A 27,941-nucleotide genomic window follows, 5' to 3' on the forward strand; every position below is an offset into this window, starting at 1 on the left:
AGATTAAAGAATGTAAGAAGGCCAGGCCCACTGGCTCACACTTGTAATCCCAGCACTTTGGGAGGCTGCAGTGAGAGGATTGCTTGAGCCCAGGAGGTCGAGGCTGCAGTGAACCATGATCGCAACACTGCACTCCAGCCTGGGCAACAGAGCGGGATCCTGTCTCAAAAAAGAAAAAAGTTACCCACATCCTATTCTGTCAGAGCCCAGAGCTTAGTTGGGCTGATGGGAAAACTAACAGACAGTTTCAATTTAATGCGTGTATTCTAGGGTCGAGCTAGGGGAACAAAGAGTAGCAGGCAAAGGAATGCACAGAAATATTTAGTCATCCCAGGAACAGTTCATCAGCTATCTTCCAGAGACTGTGCTAAATACTTTCCATGCATTATTTTATCCTTACAGCAATCCTGTGTTTTATATACTTTTAGGTAAATGTCCATTTTAGTCATGAGCAACCTGAGCACAGAGAGGTCAGTTAACACACTCAAGGTTGCACAGCATGTGGTAGAGAAAAAGAGCTGAACAAAGAAAACCAAATTCCCAAGTTCAGCTTCTGAGTCATGTAGACTAAGTGTTAGTTGGAGTAAACAGGCTTAGCTTCTCTAGATCTGCTTCCTGTCAGAAATGTGGAGATGTTCAAAGTCAGCTGCTTACCTTTAGAATTGCCATAAAGTGAGCATCAGTGAATTCAGATTAGTTGAGCACTTGGAGCCTCTAACTTTTTTTTTTTTACTTTTATTTTTATTTATTTATTTTTTAATTTTAAGCACCCTACAGTTATAACTTAACTATTCCCAATTTGGAAAAAAATTTTATGAGTGCCGTGCACTCATCCTTTTCTTTTTTTTCCTTGTACAAAGCCAAATGCATGACATCAAACCTGTAATCTTGGCCACATTATCACCATGTTCTAACCAAGTAAGCTTATGAGTTCAGACAATTAAGAAAATAGAAGTTGAAAATACTTAGCTATTAGGGAGAACGGAGTAACATAAATCCAAGGTATTGGGACAATTAGCATTTGTAGTAATAAAAGCCAAGTAGAACACTAAGGAAATGAATATTGTGTTTATTATTTAGCATTTAGATAGTATTGTGTATTTATAAAATACCTGATAATTGTTTTTGTCCATTTCTTTCAGAATAAATCAGATAAAGGGTATTTGCTATTGTTGTGGGTAGGATAAGGGGGGATTTTAGTAGAAGCCCATTAAATTACAATGCATCTCCCCACCCTCTTACTCTCAACTCAGATTTAAGTACAGAAAGAAAACATTCAGAAATCTTGCTAAAACAGAAATCATTTTACTTTTCTCCTTTGTTAAAAGCCTTCTGATGTCTCCCCCATTTCTGTCGCAGCAAAAGGCAAAATCCTGTAAATGCAACTTGATATCCTAGAATGGATTCTGGAACAGAAAAAGGACATTAGTAGAAAAGCTGCGGAAATTTCAGTAAAATCCATGGTTTAGTTAATAGTCAGACATTAGCGTTACCTTCCTCGTTCTGATAAATGCACGTAGTTGGGTAAGATGTGAGTGTTTGGGGAAGCTGGGAAAAGGATATGAGAGGACTCTGTGCTATCTTCGCAAATTTTCTGTAAATCTCAAGTTATTCAAAAAGTTAAAAAACATTTTTTGTTTAAAGCAAAAGTTCTTACAGCGGACTACAAAGACCCGCGTGACCTGTTCCGGTGCCCTTGTCAGGTCTCTGACGTCATCTCCTGTTGTCTTCCCCTGGAACGTTCTGTACCAACCTCATGCTTCATCACTTTCTCACTGCAGGACCTTTGCACTGGCTGTGTCTGGGACTGGGCCATTATTGCCTAAGCTCTCCCTGTGGCCCACTCTTCTTTGTCAAATTGTGATTCAAATGTCACCTTCATCAAAACCATTCATTGAAAATGTCAAGTCCACCTCCACGGTCCTTTCCTCCTGCTCAGTATTTATCTCATGGTGCCTATGCTTCTAACATGCTCTGCAGTGCTCTGATTGATTCGGTTACGCTTCGTCCTCCTCCTCCTAAAACTTACATTCCTTGAGAGGAGGCATTTTTTTCCTACTTTCTCCACGATGCATTTCCAACACCTGGAATTGTACCCACACATACTAGTGCTTATTTGTTGAACCTAAATATTAAATTTTATACCACAAGAAGAAAGTAGCCATAACTCTGAATGCTTTGATAATGAAGGCATTGTGCTAAACACTTTAAATTATCTAGATTTTGTGGCATCCTCATGATAGCTTAAAATTTAAGTATCATGACCACCATTTATAAGGCCCTGAGAAGTCTTAAGTTTTGCCCAACATCACGCGGCTCTTCGGTCAACTTTGAGAGCCAAGATTCGAACTTGCATCTCCCAACACTACAGCTAGTTCTGTGTCCTGTATACCAGATTGTCTGCTAGATTTGCATACTTCCCCTCTATTTCATTCAACCATGGCACATGAAGAAATAGCATTACTTGTCAAGTCAGTAGTTGTTTGCGTAACTCATATCCCTTTCTTACATGATGGAACCCAAGATAAATGTATGGAACATATTTCCTGTAATGGCCACAGGTAACTCTGGAATATTGTAAGATTTATTTGTATAAGCAATTCAGTGTGAAACTTATACCTTGAATTTCCCCTTCATGGATCTATCCTTGTTTTCAGTTTCAACATTCTCTTTTGGATGCGGACTTTCATGCCCAAGAAAGCTGCATGACGTTAGTGGAAAGGCACTGGCTCAGTTCCTTAGTTCTAGGACCCACCCTCCTACCTACTAGCTATATGGACCCCTTCTTAGGCTTTAATTTCCTCATCTGTAAAATGTGCATAATTTTACCACCAACTTCTTAGAGGTACCATGGGGATAAATGGTATGACCCATGTGTGATGCTATGCACTGCTGTTATTGTTTGAAAATAATTCTTTGTTGAATTAGATATGAAGGTTGTTTTTGTTGTTTTCTGAAACCTACTTAGTTTAAAATTTCGAAGTCATTTTAATATCTATCAACCATTTCCATAGTTTCTAAGGATTTCTCCCAAATGCCTCTGCTAACAACGACATCATCCTCATCGTGGACGTCATGAAACACCAATTATATCAATTATTGAACAATTATTTGGAGCCAGGCTTGATACAGTCTTTGTGATGTTGTCTTACTTTTTGCTGTGAGTCCACAGAGCAGTATTATAAACCCATTTGACAGATGAGGGAAATGAGGCATCATGGAGGTGAAGTAATTTGTCTACTGTCACATGCCAGTCATGGGGCCTGGTCTCAAACCCAGGTGTTTCTTATTCTATAGCTGAGGGCTTCATCAATACTTGGCACAGCTTTATTGCCAAAGAGAATTGTAAAGCAACTGGAAAAATGACCAGAATACAATACCTCTGATGACTGTTTTTAAAAAAACAAAAAACGGCTAGGCGTGGTGGTTTTCACCTGTAACCCCAGCGCTTTGGGAGGCCAAGGTGGGTGGATCACTGGAGATCAGGAGTTCCAGACCAGCCTGACCAACATGTTGAAACCCCGACTTTACTAAAAATACAAAAATTAGCCAGGCACGGTGGTGGGCACCTGTAATCCCACCTCTAGAGGCTGAGGTGGGAGAATCACTGGAACCTGGGAGGCAGAGGTTGCAGTGAGCCAAGATCGTACCACTGCACTCCAGCCTGGGCAACAAAGTTAGACTCTGTCTCAAAAAAAAAAAAGCATTTTCTTCAACTGTGACCCAGAAAGCACTTTTGTTAGTATTACTTGATGTGGTTGTTATAAACACATATTGCTGGCGCTAATCAGTGATGTGCTGGTAAATGCTTAACAACTAGCTTGGTGAGGAAAGGTGGGGGAAAGGGCTCCAGAGACTGCTCTGAAGCATTTGCCAGTTTCCGTGATGCAAATACTCCCATCATGGCCAATTGCGAGATACCAATGCCTCATCACTGAACACGGAGTTAGGAAAAAATATGCAGAAATGTTTCCACCATGCAGATACACTAAACAAATTTTAAAAAATATTCAAATCTCATTACTTCTTATTACCTTTTAATATACTTTATTGATTCCAGGCACGGTGGCTCATGCCTGTAATTCCAGCACTTTGGGAGGCTGAGGTGGTAGATCACTGGAGCCCAGAACTTCAAGACCACCCTGGGAAACATGGCAAAACTCCATATCCACTAAAAATACAAAAATTAGCTGGGCATGCTGGTGTACACCTGTAGTCCTAGGTACTTGAGAGGCTGAGGTGGGAGGATCACTTGAGCCTGGGAGGTCAAGGCTGCAGTAAGCCATGATTATGCCATTGCACTCTAGCCTGTGTGACAAAGTGAGGCCCTATCTCAAAATAAGACGTGTGTGTGTATATATATATATAAACACACACAACGCGCGTATATATTTATACTATATATGTATAGTTAATATATACTGTATACTATATAATATATAAATATGAATATATACATGTGTAGTATATATTAAATACACTATATATTTTTGTATATGCATATACATATACAACAATGTATATGCATATATATTAATAACATGTATATACATATACTTTCTTACTATATACATACTTTGTGGGCTTATGTCATTTCATTTTTTATTAAAGGTTGTGTTTAACAGCAGAGTTACAGAATTCCTGACAAGTTAGCAACTGGCTTTCAGAAATCAGTATCAAACTCCAGCAGTCCACCAACTACCCCAGGCTGATAAAATCAGCACCGAAAAGGCTAGAACCCTGGAATGTGCATTTCTAAAAAGCATCCTGCTGCTTCTGGTGCACACTGAAAGTACTGAGCCAGTGCCATAAGCCTTTCTGAGAGCAGTTGTGAACTAAGTGCATGAAAATACTATATAATGTGATAAGCATCTGGAAAAAGGTAGATGGGATTTGTATTCCCAGCAAATGCTAGTGGGCATTTATGCTAAATGAACCCCACCATTGCTCTTCTGAAGAGTTTTTTTCCCCTACTTTTAAAATGGAATGAAATTATTTTATAGTTTTATTTTACCTGTCAATGAAGAGTGCTTGGTCTCTGTTAAAGGAGAAGGCAGTAATCCTATTTCCCTTGCAGCCAGCATAGGAGAAAGGTTCAGAGGCCTTTCCTGAAAGGTTTAGGTGAAGATAACAAAATGTCGGGGAAAGCTGCAGGGCAGGGCTGAATGGAAAAGTAGGTTTGTCATCTCAAATTCAATATAAAAGATCGAAAGCATCAAATAATCAGTCAGCGGTGAGCCTCTCCATCAGAAAGTTTTATCTGCCATGAAATTCTGCTTTGTGATTGTATTATGTTATATACATTATACATCTCTTTCTCTCAGTCTCTCTGTTTCTCACCTAGTCTCTCTTTCTCCCTCTCTTCCTTTACATGTTCTCATAGAAACTAGGACACATCTGAGATCCATAAGGAAGTCTTGCTTGACTTCAGTCAGAGAAACCATTTGAAACATCACCTGCCTCCAACCCCAACCCCATCTGCCTTAAAAATATAAAAGTCTTTCTTTTTAGGTGGAGGTTTTAATTCAGGGAAAACGTATGCCTCGCAAATTAAGAGCAGCCCAGGAGCTGTGTGCACACCCTGATACACAAGAGACCCAATCCAAGGCTTGCACTCTGTCCTCTAAACAGTAATTTTGCTTTCCAAGGTGGATATATGGAGGGTAGTTAAGAATGAATTTTCATGACTCATGTCTACTGTATGCCCACACGGTGCCAGAAGCCAGGGTAAGAACTTTGTGGGCCTTTCGCTTTTCATCTACCCTCCTTAGTCTTTGGTTCTTATCCAGGCGCTTAGGAGGTACTCAATCAGCATTCTTCCAATGAATGAATTCATAAATTCCCATTTTAAAGCTGTGGGAAGAATGGCCTTGAAGGGTGAAGTAGCATGTCCAAGGTCAAATAGTTGCCTTGGGTCAAATGTCGGTCAAATGCTACACGATTACAGGATTGCCTCCCTAAAGGTATCAGACAGTGGCTTGTTAAAAGATTGGATCCTATGTGTCACCTGTGAAGATTATTTTGAAAGATTTATCTTGAGTCCATAAGAGTATGAATGGATCATTCTGGGATGGGGCCCAGAAATCTGTGTGTTCTACACCCTTACCGAGGTGACTTAGAGATGTTCAGCAGGCTATCCCCTGGAGAAAGACCAATGTGGTTCGTGTAAGTCTCTCTACATCTCCAACCAGAGGCAAACCTGTGAACTTTTCAGGCTGCAAAATCTGCACCTTGGTAAAGGCTATCAAGAACCCCCTACTGGGGATGGACTTCTTGGTTTACCCACTCTCCCTACATCTCTGAGCCTTGCATTTTTACACTTGAAGGATGCCTGCATGCCCACCAAATTTCATGCCTTCAGTTTATCTGGCTGCAGAAAATTTCATTCCAGAAACGTGACACAGTGAGAAACTGACCAAAGGTGGGCTTGAATTCAAGTCTCCTAAATGAAAGTACCCCCCGAATGACTAAAAGTCTTGTTGTTACTCTGGATTTCACATTGTCATCCTACTATGGGAACAAATCTTGCATTTTTATGTAGAATATCCAAAAACAAACAAACAAAAAAGCAAAAATTGTTTACTGCAGATGCATAACACTTTGGAACAGCCAAGGCATGTTCTGGATCATCATCTAATTTGTTTCTCTATGACCTAAGACAAGAGGGGCAAGGGTCATCCTTCCTTTTTCAGAAATTGAGACTCAGAGAGGGCAAGTGACTTTCTCAGTCACACAGCATCATGTCTACCAACCAAGTCTCACCCTCTTCTCATTGGAGCCACAAATGGCCTAATTAGATGAGAGATGGTCCCAAGACTAGCGGATGTTTCCCTTTCTTCATTTTAAAAGTTTGAAGTCTTTTTAGAGGACCTAAAGGTTTGCTCCTGAGTTCTGCTAATGTGTGACTGCTGAGTTTCAGGATGAATAAGACTTTTTCTCCAAGAAATTTCACATATTCCCGTCTGGCCGAATTATGTATCCAAATGTCTTTCAATCAGGGAACTCACCCATTGCCCTGTGACTGTATGGTTTATTCATTTCTCCCCCACAAACCTAGGAGCTCCCTACAGGTTCAGGTTGTGTCTTCTTCATCCTTTAGTCCCCACATCTAGCAATGTTCTTTATACAGGCAGATCTTAAAATGGTAGCTGAGTTGAACAGTCTAGACACAGTGTATTTGTCCCTCTGAGAACCAACATAGGAATCCATAGAGCTCAGACCAAATCCAGCCCACTGTCTCTGCTTTTACGAATAAAGTATCAAAACACAGCCATATTCATGGTTTATGTGTGTACATATGACACCATGGCTGCTTTTATGTGCAGCATGGCTTATGATGCGTCACTATTCACTCTACAGCACTTTAAAGAAAAAGCATGCTATCCCTGTCCAGATGAAGAGCTAAGTAGAAAGGAGATGCAGGCATTTCTATTTTCAGAGTATATTTCTTAGCATTTCCATTTCCTAACATATAGTTACTCTCCTCCCCACCTGCCAATGCAGGAGAAATTAGCCTACTGAGAAACTCAGAAATATCCTGAGTAGTGTCAGTTTGCAGAAATTGTACATTTTATGTGACAGGATTCTTTCACTGTCAAATTTTTGTTCAGACACATATTGGTGTTCACAAAGAATGATACCTCTGTGTCTCAGCATATCCTGGAAGAACCCCAGTAGTCCTAGAACAAAACTCTTGGAGTGCTTGTCTCTGTTTGAAGCATTTATATTAATACAAAGAAAGAAGTAATTAGTCAGGAAAACCCAGGGATGTTCGGTGAGATCGGTGCCATCTTAAATGCATCATCCATTTTCTGCAACTGAATTGTGCTTTCAGCAGTTTTCTTCGGTCTGGAAAATTAGCATAATGTATAGAATTGCCATTTGGTTCATTTAAATCTTGCATAATATATTGGGGGAAAAATCTTTGAGCTAAGCGGAATTTAGGATTCAGTATAAAATATGAACTTTTGTGTTAAATTGATGTATAGGTTGGCCTTGATTTCTGAGTGGGACAGGTAATTAAAGAAAACCGGGAGGTTAAGAGGGGATGAGGGAAAAAAATGCAAAGAAAAAAACTGCAGGAGGAAAAGGTGGAGGCGTCAGCCAGAAAGGGAGGCTGCTGGAAGATTGCTAAGCTAGAGAACAAGGCAGCTCATTTTTATGAGACCATTAACACAGAAGACAGAGGCAACATTCTTGGGAGTACTTGACATGTTCCCAAAATTAGTTGGGTGCAGGATGTCATGGCATAGAGATGTGTACCTGCTTTTTATCTGGGGATTTATAAAGGTGGAGGCTTGCTGGTGTCATGCAAAGCAGCAGGATGGGTAAGAGCTGTGGCTGAGAATGCATTAGGGTACCTGCCACCTGTTCCCTGTGGTTCCTCTGGCTCTTGAAAGAGCCTGAAGTTGCAGAAGAGGGTAGGAGTTCTGAGGGTGTCCAGGAGGCCAAATGCTGAAGGAGAGGACCCTCCTCTAAAAGGAGAGTTGGAAGCAATGGCCATTGGTAGCAGCCTTGAAGACACAAGACCCTGGGAAACTACGGAGAATGACAGAGGATGGCTGATTAGTGCCCTAAGTAACGCAAGAATGCGGACTCCACAGCCCATCCACATCCATGGAAGGCACCAGTGACACCTGAGCCCCAGCAGAATGAGATTGGAGGCAAAGAGAGGCACTTCTCATCACCAGGATGTATTTGATTTCATTAGCTACCTTCTGCCTCCTAGGTTCCTTCTCTTAGCCCCCAGTCTTGAATGGGGGAAGGAGGAGGAAGGAGAGTTTGGAGCCAACAAGCAAGAAACACTGTATGCCCACTGTAGGTGCACTGGGCTACAGATCTGTAGCAAAAGGAAGAGAGTTTTAATCTCATTGATTTTGGAAGCTTTAAAGTGGACTGGTCTGAGTTTTAATAACCAAGTGTCCCGAGTGCTGTTGCATCTTCTTTAGATGCCATTCAGGGACTTGACCCAGGGCATTGCAATGCCAGGGCTCTAAGCCACTTTGCCACCACTGCCTCCCATGTAGGGATTAAACATCCCAAAGAAGCTCTGAGGCCCTCTGAACCTCAATTTCTTTGCCATAACATGGGCACAATAATAGAATCCTCTTGTCTGAGTCATCAGACAATGCGAAGAGATTAATAGAATGCTAATCACTCAACCAGGATTTATTCAATGGCACTGAGGTATTAATCAGCCACTCTTCTGGATGCTGGTTATTATAATCATCATGGGCCAGGAAGCATCCTAAGCACTTTACAGGTGTTGACTCATTTGGGATAGATGCCAGTAGTATTCTAGATAACCTCTCTGAGTCTCACTTCCTTTAAGTAACCTGCTCCAGTTCACAGAGATAGGAAGTAGTGAAGTTGGAAATCAAATCCAGATAATTGTGTTTTGAAGTCTATAAATGTGTCTTGTTATTGCTATTATTATGTATACAATTTTTTTTGTTTCCTTTTTTTTTTTTTTTTTTTAAGACAAAGTCTTACACTGTTGCCCATGCTAGAGTGCAATGGCATGATCTCGGCTCACTGCAACCTCCGCCTCCTGGGTTCACACACTTCTCCTGCCTCACCCTCCCAAGTAGCTGGGAGTACAGGCACACACCACCATACCCAGCTACTTTTTTGTACTTTTAGTAGAGACGGGGTTTCATTACATTGGCCAGACCGGTCTCAAACTCTTGACCTTGTGATCCACCCACCTTGACCTCCAGAAGTGCTGGGATTACAGGGGTGAGCCACCGCACCTGGCCTATTATTATTATATATTTTAACTACTTATTCCTGAAACCAAAAGCCAAATCTTTGCAACATGAAGAGGCAGAGAAAGAGTGCTTTTTGTAGTCTTGTCATTCTGTTTTCTGATAAGCAGACTGATATATAGAAGGTGCTCAGTAAATATATTTTGAATGATTGGATAAGTGAGTACCTGATTTCAAGCCCCCAGGACAAACACTGCTTTATGTGAAGGTGTTTGTAGGCGCTGCCTCAATAACACAGCTGTGGACTGAATTGTGCCTCCACCCCAGGTCATATGTTGGAGCCGTAACCACCAAAGGGATGGTGTTTGAAAATGGGGACTTTGGAAGGTAATTAGGTTAATTTAAGGCCACGAGCGTAGAGCCCTATGAGGCAGTTAGCATCCATACAGGAGGAAGAGCTGCTCTCTCTCTCTGCCCTCTGAGAACACAGAAAAAAGGCACTCACAGCCGGGCGTGGTGACTCACGCCTGTAATCCCAGCACTTTGGGAGGCTGAGGTGGGTGGATTGCGAGGTCAGGAGTTCAAGGCCAGCCTGGCCAACATGGTGAAACCTTGTCTCTACTAAAAATATAAAAATCAGTTGGTCGTGGTGGCCACAGGTGCCTGTAATCTCAAGTAGTCAGGAGGCTGAGGCAGGAGAATTGCTTGAACCTGGGAGGCGGAGCTTGCAATGAGCCGAGAGTGCACCACTGCACTCCAGCCTGGCGGACAGAGCAAGACTCCATCTCAAAAAAAAAAAACAAAAAAACAAAAAAACTCATCTGCAAGCCAGGAAGAGGGCCCTCCCCAGGAACTGAGTTGGCTGGCACCTTGATCCTTCACTGCCAGCCTCCAGAACTGCGAGAAATAAATGTCTGTTTAAACCACCCAGCCTATGATAGTTTGTTATAACTGCTTAAGAAGACTAATACAGACACCTAGACAGGCTGTATCCTTTACTGATGTGTTAAACACCTGACTCCTTGTACATTCGTCCTATTTTTTCCCAAGGAATAAAAATAGCAAAGGAATTTGGAGTCAGCCCTTCTCTGTCCTCTAGCCCTTCTCCTTTCAGAGGAATTTCATCACTGGAGCAGAGCATTGAATTTATTCGAGTGGCAGGGAAATGTGATGTATTTCTTAAATCTCTATGTCACCTGGCTGTGGAATCAGCCCAGCCAGGCTTGGAATGAGGCATTAACTACATCCAAAGCTATGTGATTAACTTATTTGTTTGCCGACAGAGCTGAAATGAAAAAGCGGGAAGCCGGGAGGATCTGTACAAACCCTGTTTTGAAGTAGGATTGTGAGAAAACCCGAAGTATGGGTTTTAATTCACATTCTCTGGGCTTACCATTATTATTACTTTTAATGGAAAATAACTTTTCACAATCTTGCTTCGTTTTAAATGGAGAATGTGCAATATTGTCTAATTTAGGGTATGAAGTTGATTTAGTATGCATGATTTTTCTTCCCCCACCCACCACCATCCTTGGATTCTTTGTACACATTCAATATAGTTACATTTTTGCTTAGAACATATATATTTTCCCCCGAACTTTTCTCGATTGCTTTTTTATCAGGTTTACAAATCAAATCAAATAGGTATATTGCAGAGCTCTGCGATATTATTTTCTGAGCTTATAGTACAATGTATTGAATTATGCCAGCCCATGCTCTGCCCTGCTATTCTCTGCAGATTGAGAGAGAGAGGGACCGTGGACCCTGTAAATTCACTCGGCGCCCAGCATTACTGGCTAAATCAAGACCGCTATTCAGGCTTCAAGAAGAGACAGAGCAAGTGTTCGTTACACAAATCAATTTGGTCCAAAGTACTTCGCAGTGGGTACTCAACCATCGCTCACATAATATTGTCAACTTAATCAAATAATGCCTCGAAGACACTCACAAGCTTTTCTCTCTGAGAAATAACTTGATTGGTGGAGGAGGGAGCAGCAGCTGGCTATTCAAAGTACACTTTTTATTTATCACTGTGAAGAGTTTTGTGCATGGAGGGGAGGGAAGCCTGTAGGAAAGGAAAGATGCTGAATAGTCAGTAGGCTGACTGTGGGGAGAATCATGCTGCATTCACGTCGTGTCTTAGGTGTTGGGTTCCTACACCATGATGGTGAATTTGGGGATGCTCGTGGATGAAGCAGCAGCTGGGCCCAAATCATTAGTTTCCTGGAATGCTTCAGTAAAGACTTGCTGAGCGCCTACTATGTGCCATAGTAAAGGGCTTTTGATATAGTGTGTTTGATATAGTGTTTATCCACGGGATGCTCATATTCTAGGAAGCATTTGATACGGTGTTTATCCATAGGATGGTTATTCTAGTAAGAAAACTTGCCAATGAGGGCTTAACAGAGGTCAACCCATGACTCTAGTAGTTCAGACAACACAGTTGAAGCAGCCTGGTTTTGTTTGCTTTTTAGTTGGCTGGATGAGCTAGGGTCTCATTCACCCACCTCACCACTCTGGTTCCAGCCCAGACCTAGAACACAGGCAGTTAGGGTTACTGTGAATCTTTACTCCTCTCTATAGGTACTTTGCAGCTAGTCTGCGTGGCTGTAGCTTAGAGTTTCCAGAACATCTTCACCTTGACCTTGAAAGGTCATTGAGGAGCGAAGAGAGTTTCATATATGGAGTTAGACATCCTAAGTTCAATCCTTCCATCTCCTGGCTGTGTGACTTCAGATAGATGGCCTAACCTCTCTGAGCCTCAGTTTTCCTAGTTGTTACGGCAACTCAGTAAAATAAGGCATGGAAAACACCTAGCGAGATGCCTAGCTCATGGTAGGACCTCAGTACGGTTTTATTTTCCATCCTCTATCCAAGACAGTTTAGCCAGTTTCACATTTTGCTTATAAGCTACCAGTGGAGGTAGCATTCAGCATCAGTGATAGCCAGAATCCTTTGTCTTAACTCAGGATCGGGGAGGAGCAAAAGCCTTCCTCAGTAGTCCTGGTGCACTTCCAGGGGTGTCTATGTATCCTCCAGGGAGCTTGTGAACTTTCTGAGATTGTATGCAAAATTTAGGTGTATGTATATTTTTCCCCCAAAAGGTGGTCCACACTTTCATAAAACCTTCAGTGTATACATGAACACAGAAATAGATTAAGAAACATGTATTTACAGAGTAAAGGGAAATACCACCCAATAGCAATAATGACAGCAACAAAAGTCATAGCTGACAGCTACCGCTAGTGGAACCAACTACATGAGAGACCCACCCCACCTAGAATTAAAGCTGGGTATTTAGTTTTTACAATATTGCCCTAGAAAAATATTAATATCCCAAATTTATTTCATTTAAAAATGGTGTATTTGAAACTTAAAGTTGACTAAATAATATTCCTCATTTCAAAAGATACTGTTGTTCCTGGAAAGGGGTCCTGATCCAGACCCCAACAGAGGGTTCTTGGAGCTCACGCAAAAAGAATTCGAGGTGAATCCATCAAGTAAAAGTAAGTTTATTACAGAAGTAAAGAAACAAAAGAGTGGCTACCGCATAGGTGGAGCAGCCCTGAGGGCTGCTGGTTGCCTGTTTTTATGATTATTTCTTGATTATACGTTAAACAAGGGGTGGATTATTCATGAGTTCTCTGGGAAAGGGGTGGGCAGTTCCCAGAACTGAGGGTTTCTCCCTCTTTTAGACCACATAGGGTAATTTCCTGCCATTGCCATGGCATTTGTAAACTGTTGTGGTGCTGGTGGGAGTGTCTCTTAGCATGCTAATGCATTGTAATGAGCGTATAATGACCAGCGAGGATGACCAGAGGTCACTTTCGTTGCCATCTTGGTTTTGGTGGGATTTGGCTGGCTTCTTTACTGCAACCTGTTTTATCGGCAATGTGTTTATTATGTGTATCTTGTGCTGACCTCATTTCATCCTGTGACTTAGAATGCCTTAACTGGCTGGGCGCAGTGACTCACACCTATAATTCCAGCACTTTGGGAGGCCGAGGTGGGCGGATGATGAGGTCAGGAGATGGAGACCATCCTGGCTAACACAGTGAAACCTCATCTCTACTAGAAATACAAAAAATTAGCCAGGTGTGGTGGCGGACACCTGTAGTCCTAGCTACTCTGGAGGCTGAACCTGGGAGGCACAGCATGCAGTGAGCCAAGATCATGCCACTACACTCCAGCCCAGGCGACAGAGCAAGACTCCATTTCAAAAAAAAAAAAAAAAAAAAAAAAGGCTTAACTATCTGGGAATGCAGCTCAGTAGGTCTCAGCTTCATTTTATCCAGTTCCTATTATGGTCACTTTATGGTCATTATGGTCACTGTCCTAGGGAAGAGTTTCTTTCTCTACTTTCCTCCCTTTTAAACCCATTTTCCATTTTAGCTTCTTCTCCCCCCAGCACACCATGGCTCTAAAGCAGGCCTGTCTCATAGAACTTGACAGTGATGAAAATGTTCTATACCTGTGCTTTCTGATGAGACTGCAGTTTTCTTTTGGTGCCAGATGGCCATACACCTAGTAACTTCCACAACACAAGCGTATTAGGTTACAGTTCTGGAGATCAGTAGTGTAGCATAGATATCACCAGGTTTACAAGGATTGTAGCTGTCAGGATGGTATTCCTATAGGCTCACAATTTGATCTGTCTCCATGCTTTTCCTGGTTCCTGAAGGCTACCGTCATCCTTGGGCTCATGGCCCCTTCTCCATCTTCAAAACCAGTGATGGTTTTGAGTTTTTGAAGTAATGGTTTTGAGTTTTTGAAGTAATGGTTTTGAGTTTTTCTCACTGGGTGTTCACTCTGACATTGGGGGTTCTCTTCCATGCGACTGGCCTCTGTTTCATTTCTCGGGACCCTGGTGATTATACAGGGCCCACACAGGTAATCCAGGATAATCTATTTTATCATCCTGTGATTACCAACCTGAATTCTCCATTGCCATATAAAGTATCCTATTCAAGGTTCCAGGGATTAGAACCTTCACATCTTTAACAGGCCATTGTGTTGTCTACCACAGGGAGCCACCAGCCGCAGGTGTCTGTTGAGCACCTGAAATACAGCTACTGAGGCCGGGTGTGGTGGCTCATGCCTGTAATCCCAACACTTTGGGGATCAAGGCAGAAGGATCGCTTGAGCCTGGGAAGTAGAGATTACAGTGAGCCTTGATCATCCCAGCCTGGGGAATGGCAGTGAGTCCATTCCAAACAACAACAACAAAAAAAAACAATACAACTAGTGAACTTGATTTAACTTCAATTTAAATGTAAGCACTGATACTTGATTGTTATTAGTTCGTTGGGAGGATCCTTCAACTGTCATTTTTTCAAAGGCTAAATATAAATCAGGTATTTCCAATGACAATTCAGTTTCCATATGGAGATGTATAAAATACAAGATTTCAAAGACATCGTCCAAAAAAGAAAAGAATACAGAATACCTTTTACATGATAGCATGTTGAAATAATCTTCTTAATAAACTGGGTTAAAATGGACATTCTTAAAATTTTACATTTTTTTAAAAAAAATTTGACTTCTAAGAATTCTAAAATGACGTATATCACTTACATTTTATTATACAGGCTTCTCTAAAGTTCTTCACCAGCATCCTTGAACTATATCTAATGCTGTGTGATGAGTGCATGTATTTTTCATTTCCATCAAATAGAATTTGCTACAGTTCTTATTTTATTTCTAATTATCCCTTCTCTCCCCTGAGCACAGAACTTCGAAATCTCTAATTTCTATCTGTATTCTGATTTCTACTGACAACTTCATGGTGGTGTCTTGTCCATTTCACTTTACCCATACTAGATGAGTAAGGACTGCCACCAGTACCCTGGACCCACAGACAACCCTGAGATAGAAGTCATTTATCTAAGCTTGCAGCTAAGGCTCAGAAGGATGTACATAGCTGGACTAGTGATGAAACTAGAGTTTTAACGCAGAGCTACCTAGCCATACATATTCCTTCTCTGAACGTAAATTAGCTCAACCATTGTGGAAAACAGTGTTGTGATTCCTCAAATACTTGGAACCAAAAATACCATTTTACCTCGCAATCCCGTTTCTGGGTATATACCCAAAGGAATATAAATCATTCTATTATAAACACACATATACACGTATGTTCATTGTAGCACTATTCACAATAGCAAAGACATGGAATCAACTCAAATGCCCATCGATGATAGTTTAAAGAAAATGTGGTACATATACACTGTGAAATACTATGTGGCCATGAAAGGGAAGAAGATTATGTTCTTTGCAGGGACAATGGATGGAGCTAGAAGCTATTATCCTCAGCAAACTAACACAGGAACAGAAAACCGAACACTGCACGTTCTCACTCAAAGTGGGAGCAGAACAGTGAGAACACATGGACACAGGGAGGGGAACAACACACACTGAGGTTCGTTGGGGGAAAGGGAGAAGGGAAAGCATCAGGATAAATAGCTGATGCATGCAGGGCTTAATACTTAGGTGATGGGTGCCGCAAATCACCATGGCACACGTTTACTGATGTAACAAACCTGCACACGCACGCCGGAACTTAAAGAATTCCTTCCTGGTGCTTCTGTACCCAGTTACCTGGTCATCACTAGAAGATGCCACATAGGCGGCCTCAGTCATGTCTCCCTAGGGTCAGACAGAGGAAACCCCAGGACGGGGACAGAATCCAAAAGACATGTATCTCTACACGACTATGCATTTTCTCTCAAACAGTCATCCCTGGATTGGTCGATATCAAAATCCAATTTCACCAGGATTAGTCTTGGGTTGCTCAGAGCTATCCATTGAATTAGGAACGATTATAGCAGAGGGAGCCCCGTGGTTCTTTATTAAGGTCTTTGTGGAAGCACGAAGTGATCTTCAGGAGATTAAAGTGCCAGTGGTGTTTTCTTACCATTTATAACCTGCGCCGATACCTGGGGAGTTTGTTTATTAAGAAAAATTCTGCCGCAAAGATCCCGCCTCCTAATAGGGCCTTCACACTGGGCCCGGGCAGAAGCTGGCATTGTGGTCCTAATGAGCAGAGGGAAGCTCTGCCAAGTGCCATCTGGAAACCCACCTCTTGGGGTTAAGAGACTTCCCATCTGTGTAGGGTCCTGCAGCCTTTCCTGTTTGATGGGGAGGCTGGATCTCAGAGTTGTGCGTGGGTCTGAGAAATAAAACAAAAGCTAGGCTGGGCTCCATGGCTCAGGCCTATAGTCCCAGTACTTTGGGAGGCTGAAGCAGGTGGATCACCTGCGGTCAGCAGTTCGAGACCTGCCTGGCCCACATGGCCAAACTCCGTCTCTACTCAAGATTCACAAATTAGCTGGGCATGGTGGCACACGCCTGTAGTCCCAGCTACTGGGGAGGCTGAGGCAGAAGAATCACTTGAACCCAGGAGGCGGAGGTTGCAGTGAGCCGAGATCGTGCTGCTGCACTCCAGCCTGGCCACAGAGCCAGACTGTTTCAAAACAAAACAAAACAAAACCTGATGGTTATTAATACTATTAATAATATGATAATTGTGTCCCATCTTTATGCATGGGACTTAACCATTCACAGAGTTGGATGTCATTTCACTCTAAAGCATCCAGGAGAAGTACACATTTATCATTTTATGTATTTGCAAACTGAGATCCAGAGACATGAAAGTGAGCAGCCTTGCAGCTCGCTCATGGTAAAACCAGGCTGTTATTTACGCCACAGATATTTACTGAGAACTTATCATGGACTCCAGGTCAGCAGTTTCAAGTGGCACAGTTTTGCCTCCCAGGAGACATTTGAATCCCAGGAGATATCTTTGGTTCCAACTCAAGGGTAGGCAACTGGCATGTAGTGGGTGGAGGCCAATGATGTTGTTGAACGTTCTACAGTGCACAGGATGACCCACCCATCAAAAAAATAATAATAATGAACCAGCCCCAAGTGTCAATGGTACTGACATTGAGGAACCCTGTCCAGTGGTAGAGGGTTTCAGTGAACAGAAAAGCTACAGTCTCTGCTCTCCTGGAGTTACATCCTGGTGGAAAAGATAAGCAATATACAAAATCACAGAATAAAATAATAAAAAGTCAGCAAGAAGAGATGTGTGCTGTGAAGACATCGGTGGTCAAGGGGAGAGAGAGTGCTGGTGCAGAGTTGCTGTTATCATGGGGCCATTGAAGGTTTCTCCAATGGGTGACACCTGGGCAGAGATTGTATCGGTAACTGGGCAAGCTACATGTGGTGTTCCAGGGAAAGAGTCTTCCAGGCAAAAGGCAGAATGAATGCAAAGACCAAAGATGGGGGCAGGAAAAAGCAGAGAGGCCAAAGAGCAAGAATGGGAGACAGGCAGCAGGCAAGGTGGGAGCGGTCACGGCCGAGAACACTGAACCTTATAGACCTAGACAGTCAATGAGGATCCAGGTTGGAGACCACTGAGAAGGGGGTGTCCCTGGCCACTTTCCCGTCCACCTCTGACATCTTTACTTTACTGACTGCCCTCAATTTCCTCCATTCTCTGAATTTACTGCATTGCTGTGTCTCACCTTCTGATCTCCCAAATATGGTCATGTCCATTCAGGTAGGTCTCACTTCAGAGCCAAAGATAACTTTTATGGCCAGGCACAGTAGCTCACGCCTGTAATCCCAGCACTTTGGGAGGCCGAGGCAGGCAGATCACTTGAGGTTAGGAGTTCGAGACCAGCCTGATCAACATTGTGAAACCCTGTCTCTAGTAAAAATACGAAAATTAGCCAGGCGCAGTGGCATACACCTGTAAATCCCAGCTACTCGGGAGGTTGAAGCAGGAAAATCGCTTGAACCCGGGAGGCAGAGGTTGCAGTGAAGTGAGATTGTGCCACTACACTTTGGCCTGGGCAACAGAGTAAGACTCTGTCTCAAAAAATAAAGTCAAATAAATTGGGAGTTTTTCCAGAGATTACTTCCCACTGAGCTTTGATATGCTGCAGCTTTGGGGACTATAGCTAGGAATCCCGTAGCCACTGCCCTCTAGGAATGTGCATTCTAGATGGTTTGTTCTATTAGCCAGTTTCCTAGCTTTTTGACATTGTCTTTTCCTCAGGAATTACACACTATGCTTTTGCCATAACGTTCAGCAAGCTTCTCAGGGATGCTATAACGACTTCTCAGGTTGAGTGAGGCACGGTAGTAGGTACTGGAAACATACAGGCAGCATCTCTGTCCTTCAATGTTGATGGCCTTTCAAGAGGCTAATGAAATGCTTTCCAGCCAGGTGTCATTGCATCCGGGCCATGATCAAAGGCCACTGTGGAGCATGGGCTGGAAAGACGAAGACTTAAGTCTCCTCTTCGTTTGGGGGGGTCTCATTGAAGTGACTCCTGTATTAGGGTTCTCTAGTGGGAAAGAAGTAATAAGATAGATGTTTATCTATAAATAAAGGGGAGTTTATTAAGGAGTACTGACTCACACGATCACAAGGTGAAGTCCCACAATAGGCCATCTGTAAGCTGAGGAGCAAGGAAGTCACGCTGGGTCCCAAAACCTCAAAAGTAGGGAAGCCAACAGTACAGCCTTCAGTCTGTGGTCAAAGGTCCAAGAGTCCAAAAGCTGAAGGACTTGGAGTCCCACGTTCAAGGGCAGGAAGCATCCAGCATGGGGGAGAGTTGCAGGCTGGAAGACTCAGCCAGCCTAGTCTTTCCACTTTCCTCTGCCTACTTTTATCCTAGGCATGCTGGCAGATGATCAGATGGTGACCACCCAGATTGAGGGTGGGTTGACTGTTGCACTGACTTGAATGTTTGTCTCCTTTGGCAATACCCTCACAGACACAACCAGGTCCAATACTTTGCATCCTTCCATCCAATCAAGTTGACACTCAATGTAAACCATCACAACTCCTATTGACAGATGACAGCCTGGCAGGAACATTCATTCCTCCTTCTCCTAGATCTGCTTTGAGGCCACTCATCGTGAGAACTTCATGCTGCCTGAAGTGGTAGAGCACGCATTTCCTCCTGGGTGACAGCTGCTTGCTTGTACTCCATGCACCTTTGATTTATATGTTTGGTGGAGAGATGTAGTAGAGGGAATGGTGACCTCCAAAAACTACGTCCTTGTTATAACTTCCATAAACATGTTCCTATTTGGCAGGGGTAGGGGAGGGGAAGGAGATCTTTGCAGATGTAATTAAGGATCAACACAAAATCATCCTGGATTTAGGGTGAGCTCAACAACTAATATCCTTTTTTGAGACAGTCTCGCTCTGTCACCCAGGCTGGAGTGCAATGGTGCAATCTCAGCTCATTGCAACCTCTGCCTCCTGGGTTCAAGCAATTCTCCTGCCTCATCCTCCTGAGTACCTGGGATTATAGGCATGTGCCAACACACCTGGCTAATTTTTGTGTTTTTAGTAGGGACGGGGTTTCACCATTTTGGTCAGGCTGGTCTCGAACTCCTGACCTTGTGATCTGCCCACCTCAGCCTCCCAAAGTGCTGGGATTATAGGCTTAAACCACCACGCGCCCAACCCTAGTATCTTTTTAAGAAGAAAAAGGAAGAGGGAAATTGGAGTTTCAGCCATGTAGAGGGAATAGGGCCTGTGAAGATGGAAGCAGAGGATGGAAGGGTGCAAACCCAAGTCAAGGAATGCCTGCAGCCACCAAAAGCTAAATGAGGCTAGGCATGATTCTCCCCCTATATCTTTTAGAGGGAGTGTGGCCCTCCTGGCACCTTGATTTTAGATTTCTGGTCTGTACAACTACAGGAGAATGAAGTCCAGTGGCTTTAAGCCACCAGCTTTGTGGTCATGTTTCAGAAAACAAATATAGAGACATAAAACTCAGGCTTGTTCTAAGGTCCCAGAAAAAGGGGAAGAAAAACAGATCACACTCCGTGGATGGGTTGGTAATGATCACTAACCCCAACGTGCATTAGGCTCGGTGGTAGCTGCTCTGTCATCTCCTGCTGCATTTGGTCCTTCCCATGATCCTGTGAGCTTAGTACCATTAGTGTCCTTTTTGTTTTTGTCTTTTTTTTTGGGTTTTTTTGTTTGTTTTTTTTGTTTTGTTTTGTTTTGTTTGAGACAGAGTCTCGCTCTGTCGCCCAGGCTGGAGTGCCTTGGCGCAATCTCGGCTCACTGCAAGCTCCGCCTCCCAGGCTCACGCCATTCTCCTGCCTCAGCCTCCCAAGGAACTGGGACTATAGGCGTTTCACCGTGTTAGCCAGGATGGTCTCGATCTCCTGACCACGTGATCCACCCGTCTCGGCCTCCCAAAGTGCTGGGATTACAGGTGTGAGCCACCGCGCCCAGCCTTGTTTTTGTTTTAGAGCAGAGTCTTGCTCCATTGCCCAGGTTGGAGTGCAGTGGTATGACTTTCTGTCACTGCAGCCTTGATCTCCTGGGCTCCAGCCATCTCCCACCTCAGTCTCCCAACTAGCTGGGATGACAGGCACATGGCCATAATCAGCTTTTTAAAAAAAATTTATTTAGTGGAGATACGGTCTCACTATTTTGCAGGCTGGTCTCAAATTATCCTCCCACCTTAGCCTCACAAAATGCTGGGATTACAGGCATGAGCCACTGCACCTGGCCCCATTACCCCATTAATGTCCTTTGATGGAAAAGTAAACTGAGGGTCAGAGAAGAAAAGTGACCTCCCTAAGAATAGCAAATAACAGAGATGGTCTGCGTGATTCCAAAACCCTGGTTCATGGTGCTGCATCCCACCACATAAAAGGCATGCAGGCTGAAAGAGATTTCCTTTTTCTGTTGTTTTCTTCACTCCTCAACCTCTACTTCCTAAAACTCCTCTTTTTCCCTTTCCATACACCCACAATGACCTAAAACACTTTTTGCTTACTTTTTTTTTTTTTTTTTGCATGCTTTAAGGATTCTTTTTAATATACAGGTATTTCTCTATAACAATTTATAGGCATTTATATATAAGCATATACTATAAAATGATTAATTGAGCATTGTATGTTTTTATCAAAGGAAACAATGCAAAGATTTCTCCAAAGTGCTGTTTGACTAGAGATGATTAATTTTAATTTTCACATGAGTGGCACAATGCTATTAATCATTTAATATGTTTAATCATAATCTCTGTAATTCCTAATTAGGTTCATTAAGCTGAAACATCCAGCAGTTGTACACAAATCCAAATCTATGTTTCCTTCTCAGGATAAGAAGGAGCTCGTTTTATTTTTGCATTGAAACAAACTTCTAACAGGATGGGAAAAAAAAATGGACTGAAAGCTGGGGGTTTCAACTATAGCATCTGTAAACTCCGAGTCCGGGTGTAGAGTGCTAAAACCCCTTACAATCTGAAAAGGGACAGTTGCATGATTCAAGCTCATTTCTGTGTCATGGACATGGCACCAAACCTCGTATTCTCAGCGGAGAAAACCCACATTCTGCTCTGTTTGGGTTTCAGTGTTACAACGTTGTTCTTCAACTATCACATGAAGGTAGTGACGTTGATTGTACACTTCTTCATTCATTTGTTTATTCATGTACTTTCGGTCAGTGAGTCAGCTAACCATTAAACAGACATTTATCATTTGTGTCACAAGCTGGTCATACCACCCTCCTGCTGTGATCCTTAGGTGACTCCTTATTGCTCTTAGGATGAAGCTCAGACTCTTGCTTCATACAGTGTCCTTTGATCTACCCCTTGACTATCTTTGAAACCTCAACTCCTGCCTTCCCTTCATACCTGCCTCATCTGACCAGTGGTACTGGAGCTACACATACTCTCTGAATCCAAGACATCATTTGACATCTCTGCACCTACGCTGCCCTGTCTCGGTATAGCCTCAGTCCTTTTCACCTCTTCTCTTAGATATCTCCCACTTAAAATTTAACCTCCAGAATTGGCAAGCCTTGCTGAACCTCCAGCAGTGTTATATGACCCTGATTTATGGTTGCTCAGCCCTTTGTGATTGCCTCTTATCCCAACATTTACCAGTCTGTATTGGCTGGGGATGGTGGCTCATGCTTATAGTCTTAGTGCTTTGGGAGACTGAGGCAGGAGGATCACTTGAGGCCAGAGGTTCAAGACCAGCCTGGGCAACATAGTGAGACCCTGTCTCTGCAAATAAAAATGAGCTTGGTGTGGTGGCGCATGCCTGTAGTCCTAGCTACTTGGAAGGCTGATGTGGGCAGATTGTTTGAGCCCAGGGTTTCAAGGCTGCAGTGAGCCATGATTGTGCCACGGCACTCCAGCCTGAGTGACAGACCAAGACCCAACTCCAAGAAAACAACAACAAAAAACAATGACAAAATGATTCTATTTATGATTGTCTTTCTCTATTGGTGTCATTCACTAAAGTTGGAATTGCGTGTGACCTGGAGGGCTGATTTATGTGTCTAACACAAAGCAGTTGCTCAGTAAAGATGTGTAAACACTTTAAAAATAAGCAAATGACAACCTTTCCTGTGTGTTTCTCAAAAGAGGTTTATTTCTCTTTGTGGTATTTTAAAAAATTACCATTACTCTAGACAGTTCGTTACTTTCCATTTATTAAATATATATCAGGAACTTGGCCAAGTTAGCATACATTATTCAATCACAAAGCCTTAAAAGGTATGAACTCATTATTCTTTATTTTCCAGTTAAGAAAATGACCGTCGTACTGCTTTATATTCAATCCAACAGTATAGGCACAATGACTAAATACATTGTCTAAATACATGACTTTGCATTTAAAACTTGAAGTCAACTGGTAGGGCTTTTGGTACCAGAGCAGCTTGGAAGAATGGTTTGCGAGCCAACGGGAAGTCTTTACTTCAACATGCAATTCAGGGTGTGTTAGGAAGGAAAATGCAAATGAAACCTTCCAGTAAATACCAGGGCTGTTGAGAAAGTTGCTAATTATGCCCGTGTTATCTGAGTGTTTTGTATTTCACTTTGTAAGATTCTTTCCTCTAAGTCGTTATTATTTACACCTGGCTGCCTATATTGATAGTTTGTCCCAATTATGTACTTCTAGATTGCTTATAAAATAGGTGAGGATGATTCCTCACTCATAAGTTTGATAGGCTTCTGCATAAGCTTTCTATCATAGTTTCAAAGTTGGTATCTGATGTGGATGGCATTTACTGCCACCTAGAGGCAACACATGCTAATTGCAGAGAAAGTATCCTATGTTAAATGTTTGAAATGTTAAAACTCTAGAACTGAGAGTATGGCAGTGGCTATAATGATACCTAATGTGACTGACTTTTCCCCTAGTTCCTGCCTATATATGGGTGTCAATGTAACATCATGTTATACAGCCTTATTTGCAAGGCAGGGGTGGTGAAACAATGAGTTATGCTAATAATGTTACAGGGTCTAGGCAAACAGCACAGCAGAACTTTCTGTAGAGATGGAAACATTCTGTATTTGCATTACTCAGCATGGAAGCACTAAGTACATGTGGCTCTTGAGCACTTGAAATGCAGCTAATGCAAACGAAGTTAAATATATCATTTTAATTCAGTTAAATGTATATTGTCACATGTGGTCAACTGTAGTGGACAGCACAAGTTTGTACAATTAGAGCCTCAAAAGAGTAAGTCAATCAGCTGGTTATTTGAACTCCAGAATGCCAACTAGTCTTTTCAAATTTTTTACATTTAATTATATTTTATCTGCACAATTACCTGAACAATTATGTAGGCATATCTTCAGATTCTGAACCGCATCAGTAAAGAAATACACAGTCTCCTGCCTGTAATAATTATTACCCCCTTCTTGATGAGGTTCCCACTCCCCACCTCCCAACCCTAGCAGCTCCCAGTCCCCTTCCTTTGCTTTTTCTAGCCTATAGTGCTTTTCTCTGTCTGCCAACACTCTATTTATGGATTTATTATCTGGAATGATGCTCCCTGAGGGCAGGGATTTTTGTCTGCTTTGCCCACTGCCCAATCCCAGATTCATCATGAGCACTCAGTGGATGCTCAGAAAACACTTGTTGAATGAATGCATGCATGCATGCCTCAGCATTTTCTTCCCTTCTCAGAATCCTTAGTTCTGATCTTTTCCTGCCACTCAGGGCAAGCAAAAGTGCATTGGAACAGAGCATTGTGGTCCACTCAACCTCTTCAATTTCTTCTTGTTCTTTTAGCAGACAGATGATGCAGCACCAACGGATGGCCAGCCCCAGACACAACCTTCTGAAAACACGGAAAACAAGTCTCAGCCCAAACGGCTGCATGTCTCCAATATCCCCTTCAGGTTCCGGGATCCGGACCTCAGACAAATGTTTGGTGTAAGTACCACCTTTCTTCTCAGCAGTGCCCGCTCTGGGGTTTCCAGAGACCTCCCTGTCTCATGTAAGTTTGGGGGTATTTACAATACTAAGGTTAGATGTTTGCACGGGGAGAAACATTTTAGAGTCTAGTTTTTGGGTATATTGTGGCTAGAATCTCTTTATGGTTTTAGCATGTATTTCTGTACATATGCTCACCATGTATCTACTTTGCCAAGTGGTTTTCTTCTAAGAAGTAACTTGAAGGCCAAATGGAAAACATTCCTAAATGACCCACTGCTGAAAGAAGCCTATTGATAGTCCTAAATCCAATGGCCCAGGACATCATACTGTAGCAAAAATACACCCCGAGTCCTCTTGGTTTTGCTTTCTTTTGCAGTTGTCAGATTATCCAGAGGGTGACTCATAGTGTATTCCTGCATTCCCTAGTCTTTCCCAGGCACTGTGCATTTAGATTTCAGATGCAGCAACAGAGAACAACTAATTCTGCATAAAGCTGATTTTAGCAAACAAAGCAAAACCACCACCACCAACACCAAATGAGCTACCAGTTTCTAAGTTCATGTTGATTCCTGAAGTCTACATTTTTCTGAAATTAGTGACAGGGATTCAGAGGCATTTACTGTGGTGCTATATGCCATGAAGGGTAGCCATGCCCAGGCACCATGGTGAAATACAGAGCAGGCCACAAGTCACCACTAGCCCAGGAGAAAATAATAGCATTGCTTTTTTATAGATCATCTTGCCCCTGATTATTTTTTTCTCAAAGATATCTTCACTATCCACTTTGGGAAGCCATGAGTTTGCCATTTCTTTGACCTCCGTTCAACCAAAAGACAAGGCTATGACGGGGCTTGGATATCTTTCACGTTTCTGAATGTAGCCAATTTGCCCATGACATCCCAGCAACGATAGCAGGTGCCTGTGGATTCAGTGAAAAGAATTACATCCTTAACATTTGACTTAGAGCAAAGGTGGGCTGCTCAGAGACTCCTCTAGGAGTTTATAAATGGATGCAAATATCACAAAAGGAACAAGAAGATGCCCATTCTGAGTCACTCTGGTGTTGTTCTCCGTATGAAATGGAAGGCTCTGGTTCACTTCTCAAAGGCACTGTGTGTTGGGGATTAGCTTGCACCTTTTACTTCTTACACACACGATGCTTATCAAGTATGCATCTGACACAAAAGCAGAGCAGGCATCCTAATATTTAAGATACCCAGCTTTGAATGCTGACATTTAAGAGGAAAAGGTCAGCTCTTGCACTTTTATCTCTCTCATTTGGTAATAACGTTGAGTTGAGCCCCTCCAACTCCTGCAGAACAGAGATGCCCTCGGGCACTTTCAGGTCAAAGATGACTTTGAAAAGTGCAGAGCATTCAAAGTGAGAGTTGAGGTTAAGTGTGTGTGAGGCAGTAAGACCAGGTTTGAATGATGGGCAGTAAGAGGTGTTATATTCTCTTTGCCATGTCAGGTTAGGAAGATGTCTTGCTGTGCGGTCTGTTTTTTCTCATCAAGTGTCACTGTGATGTTGGCTTTGAATTCAGTCCCCTTAATAAGCATCTTGATACTCTTTCATGGTGTTACTCATTGCAGCTCACCCCAAGTTCCACCCTTTAGGGGGCTTTCCCCCCGTATTTTTCTTAGTTATCGTGAAAGTTACTGCAGGCTACAATGCTAAGTCACAGAGGTATTCAAAATATTCACAGGAATCAGAGAAGGGATTCTGAGTCTCTCTAGTCTTATAGAGTTAGGGTAGATGGCAAGGAGCAAGATCTTGCCAAAAAATTGTACTACCTGTCATCAAACCTTGATCCAAATCTACTAGTTTCAGGGCACTTGTTTTTGTTTATTTTTATTTTTTTTTTATTTATTTTTTGAGACAGAGTCTCACTCTGTTGCCTAGGCTGGAGTACAGTGGCACAATCTCAGCTCACTGTGAGCTCCGTCTCCTGGGTTCTCTCCATTGTCCTGCCTCAGCCTCCCAAGTAGCTGCGATTACAGGTGCCCGCCACCACGCTCGGCTCGTTTAATTGTATTTTTAGTAGAGGTGGGGTTTCACCGTTTTAGCCAGGATGGTCTCGATCTCCTGACCTTGTGATCTACCCACCTCAGCCTCCCAAAGTGCTGGGATTACAGGTGTGAGCCACCGCTCCCAGCCCTGCTCTTGTTTTTAAAAAGACAAGTTCTCCTTCTGTTACCCAGGCTAGAGTACAGTGGTGTGATCATGCTCACTGCAAACTCTTGGGCTCAAGGGATCCTCCCACCTCAACCTCCTAAGTAGCTGAGACTACAGACACAAGCCACCATGCTTGGCTAATTTTTAAGGTTTTTTTTGTTTGTTTGTTTTTTGTAATGGAGATGGGGTCTCACTTCGTTGTCCAGGCTGGTCACAAATTCCTGGCCTCAATCAACCCTCCCACCTTGGCCTTCCAACGTGCTGGGATTACAGCGTGAGATGTGAGGCACTGCACATATCCAGTACCCCCCTTTTTTTGTGACAAAGTCTATTTCTGTTGCCCAGACTGGAGTGAAGTGGCATGATCTCGGCTCATTGCAGTCTTTCTCCTGGGTTCAAGCGATTCTCGTTCCTCAACTTCCTGACTAGCTGGGACTACATGCGTGTGCCACCCTTTATAGTCAAGATTTTCCAGCAACTGACAAGATGTCAATTTGACAAGATGATAGATACACTTAATGCCTATCAATTAAGAGAATGCACCATGCATTCAGTAGCACAAACTTAACCTTGTTCATCACAAGTAGCATCTGTGTCCATTTTTTGAAACTTATTTTTTCTGAAAGATTTTTTGAAAGCTTTATTTTTTCTGTAAATTTTGTCTATAAAAGTACCAGGAACGTACAGATTCACAGACCCCCTTGTAATGACTCTTAAGCCTCCATAGTTTACAACCACCATTCTAAAGAAATGCAGTTTTATACACTAAAAATCTGTTCTTTCCTGCCAAACGGTGGTGGTCACAGAGTCATTCTTGTTATAGGATACATTTAGCG

At 42.6% G+C, this 27,941-nt stretch overlaps 1 protein-coding gene across 1 annotated transcript in view; it reads left to right on the plus strand.

The window, feature by feature from the left end:
* Positions 1–27,941, plus strand: part of RBFOX1 (RNA binding fox-1 homolog 1) — a 2,485,336-nt gene that overhangs the window by 2,327,180 nt on the left and 130,215 nt on the right. The window contains 1 exon segment of the mRNA XM_074028822.1: positions 24,783–24,926. Coding sequence (XP_073884923.1) covers positions 24,783–24,926 — 144 coding nt within the window.

This window comes from Macaca fascicularis, chromosome 20, assembly GCF_037993035.2.
Source record: "Macaca fascicularis isolate 582-1 chromosome 20, T2T-MFA8v1.1".
In the NCBI taxonomy this organism is placed as follows: domain Eukaryota; kingdom Metazoa; phylum Chordata; class Mammalia; order Primates; family Cercopithecidae; genus Macaca; species Macaca fascicularis.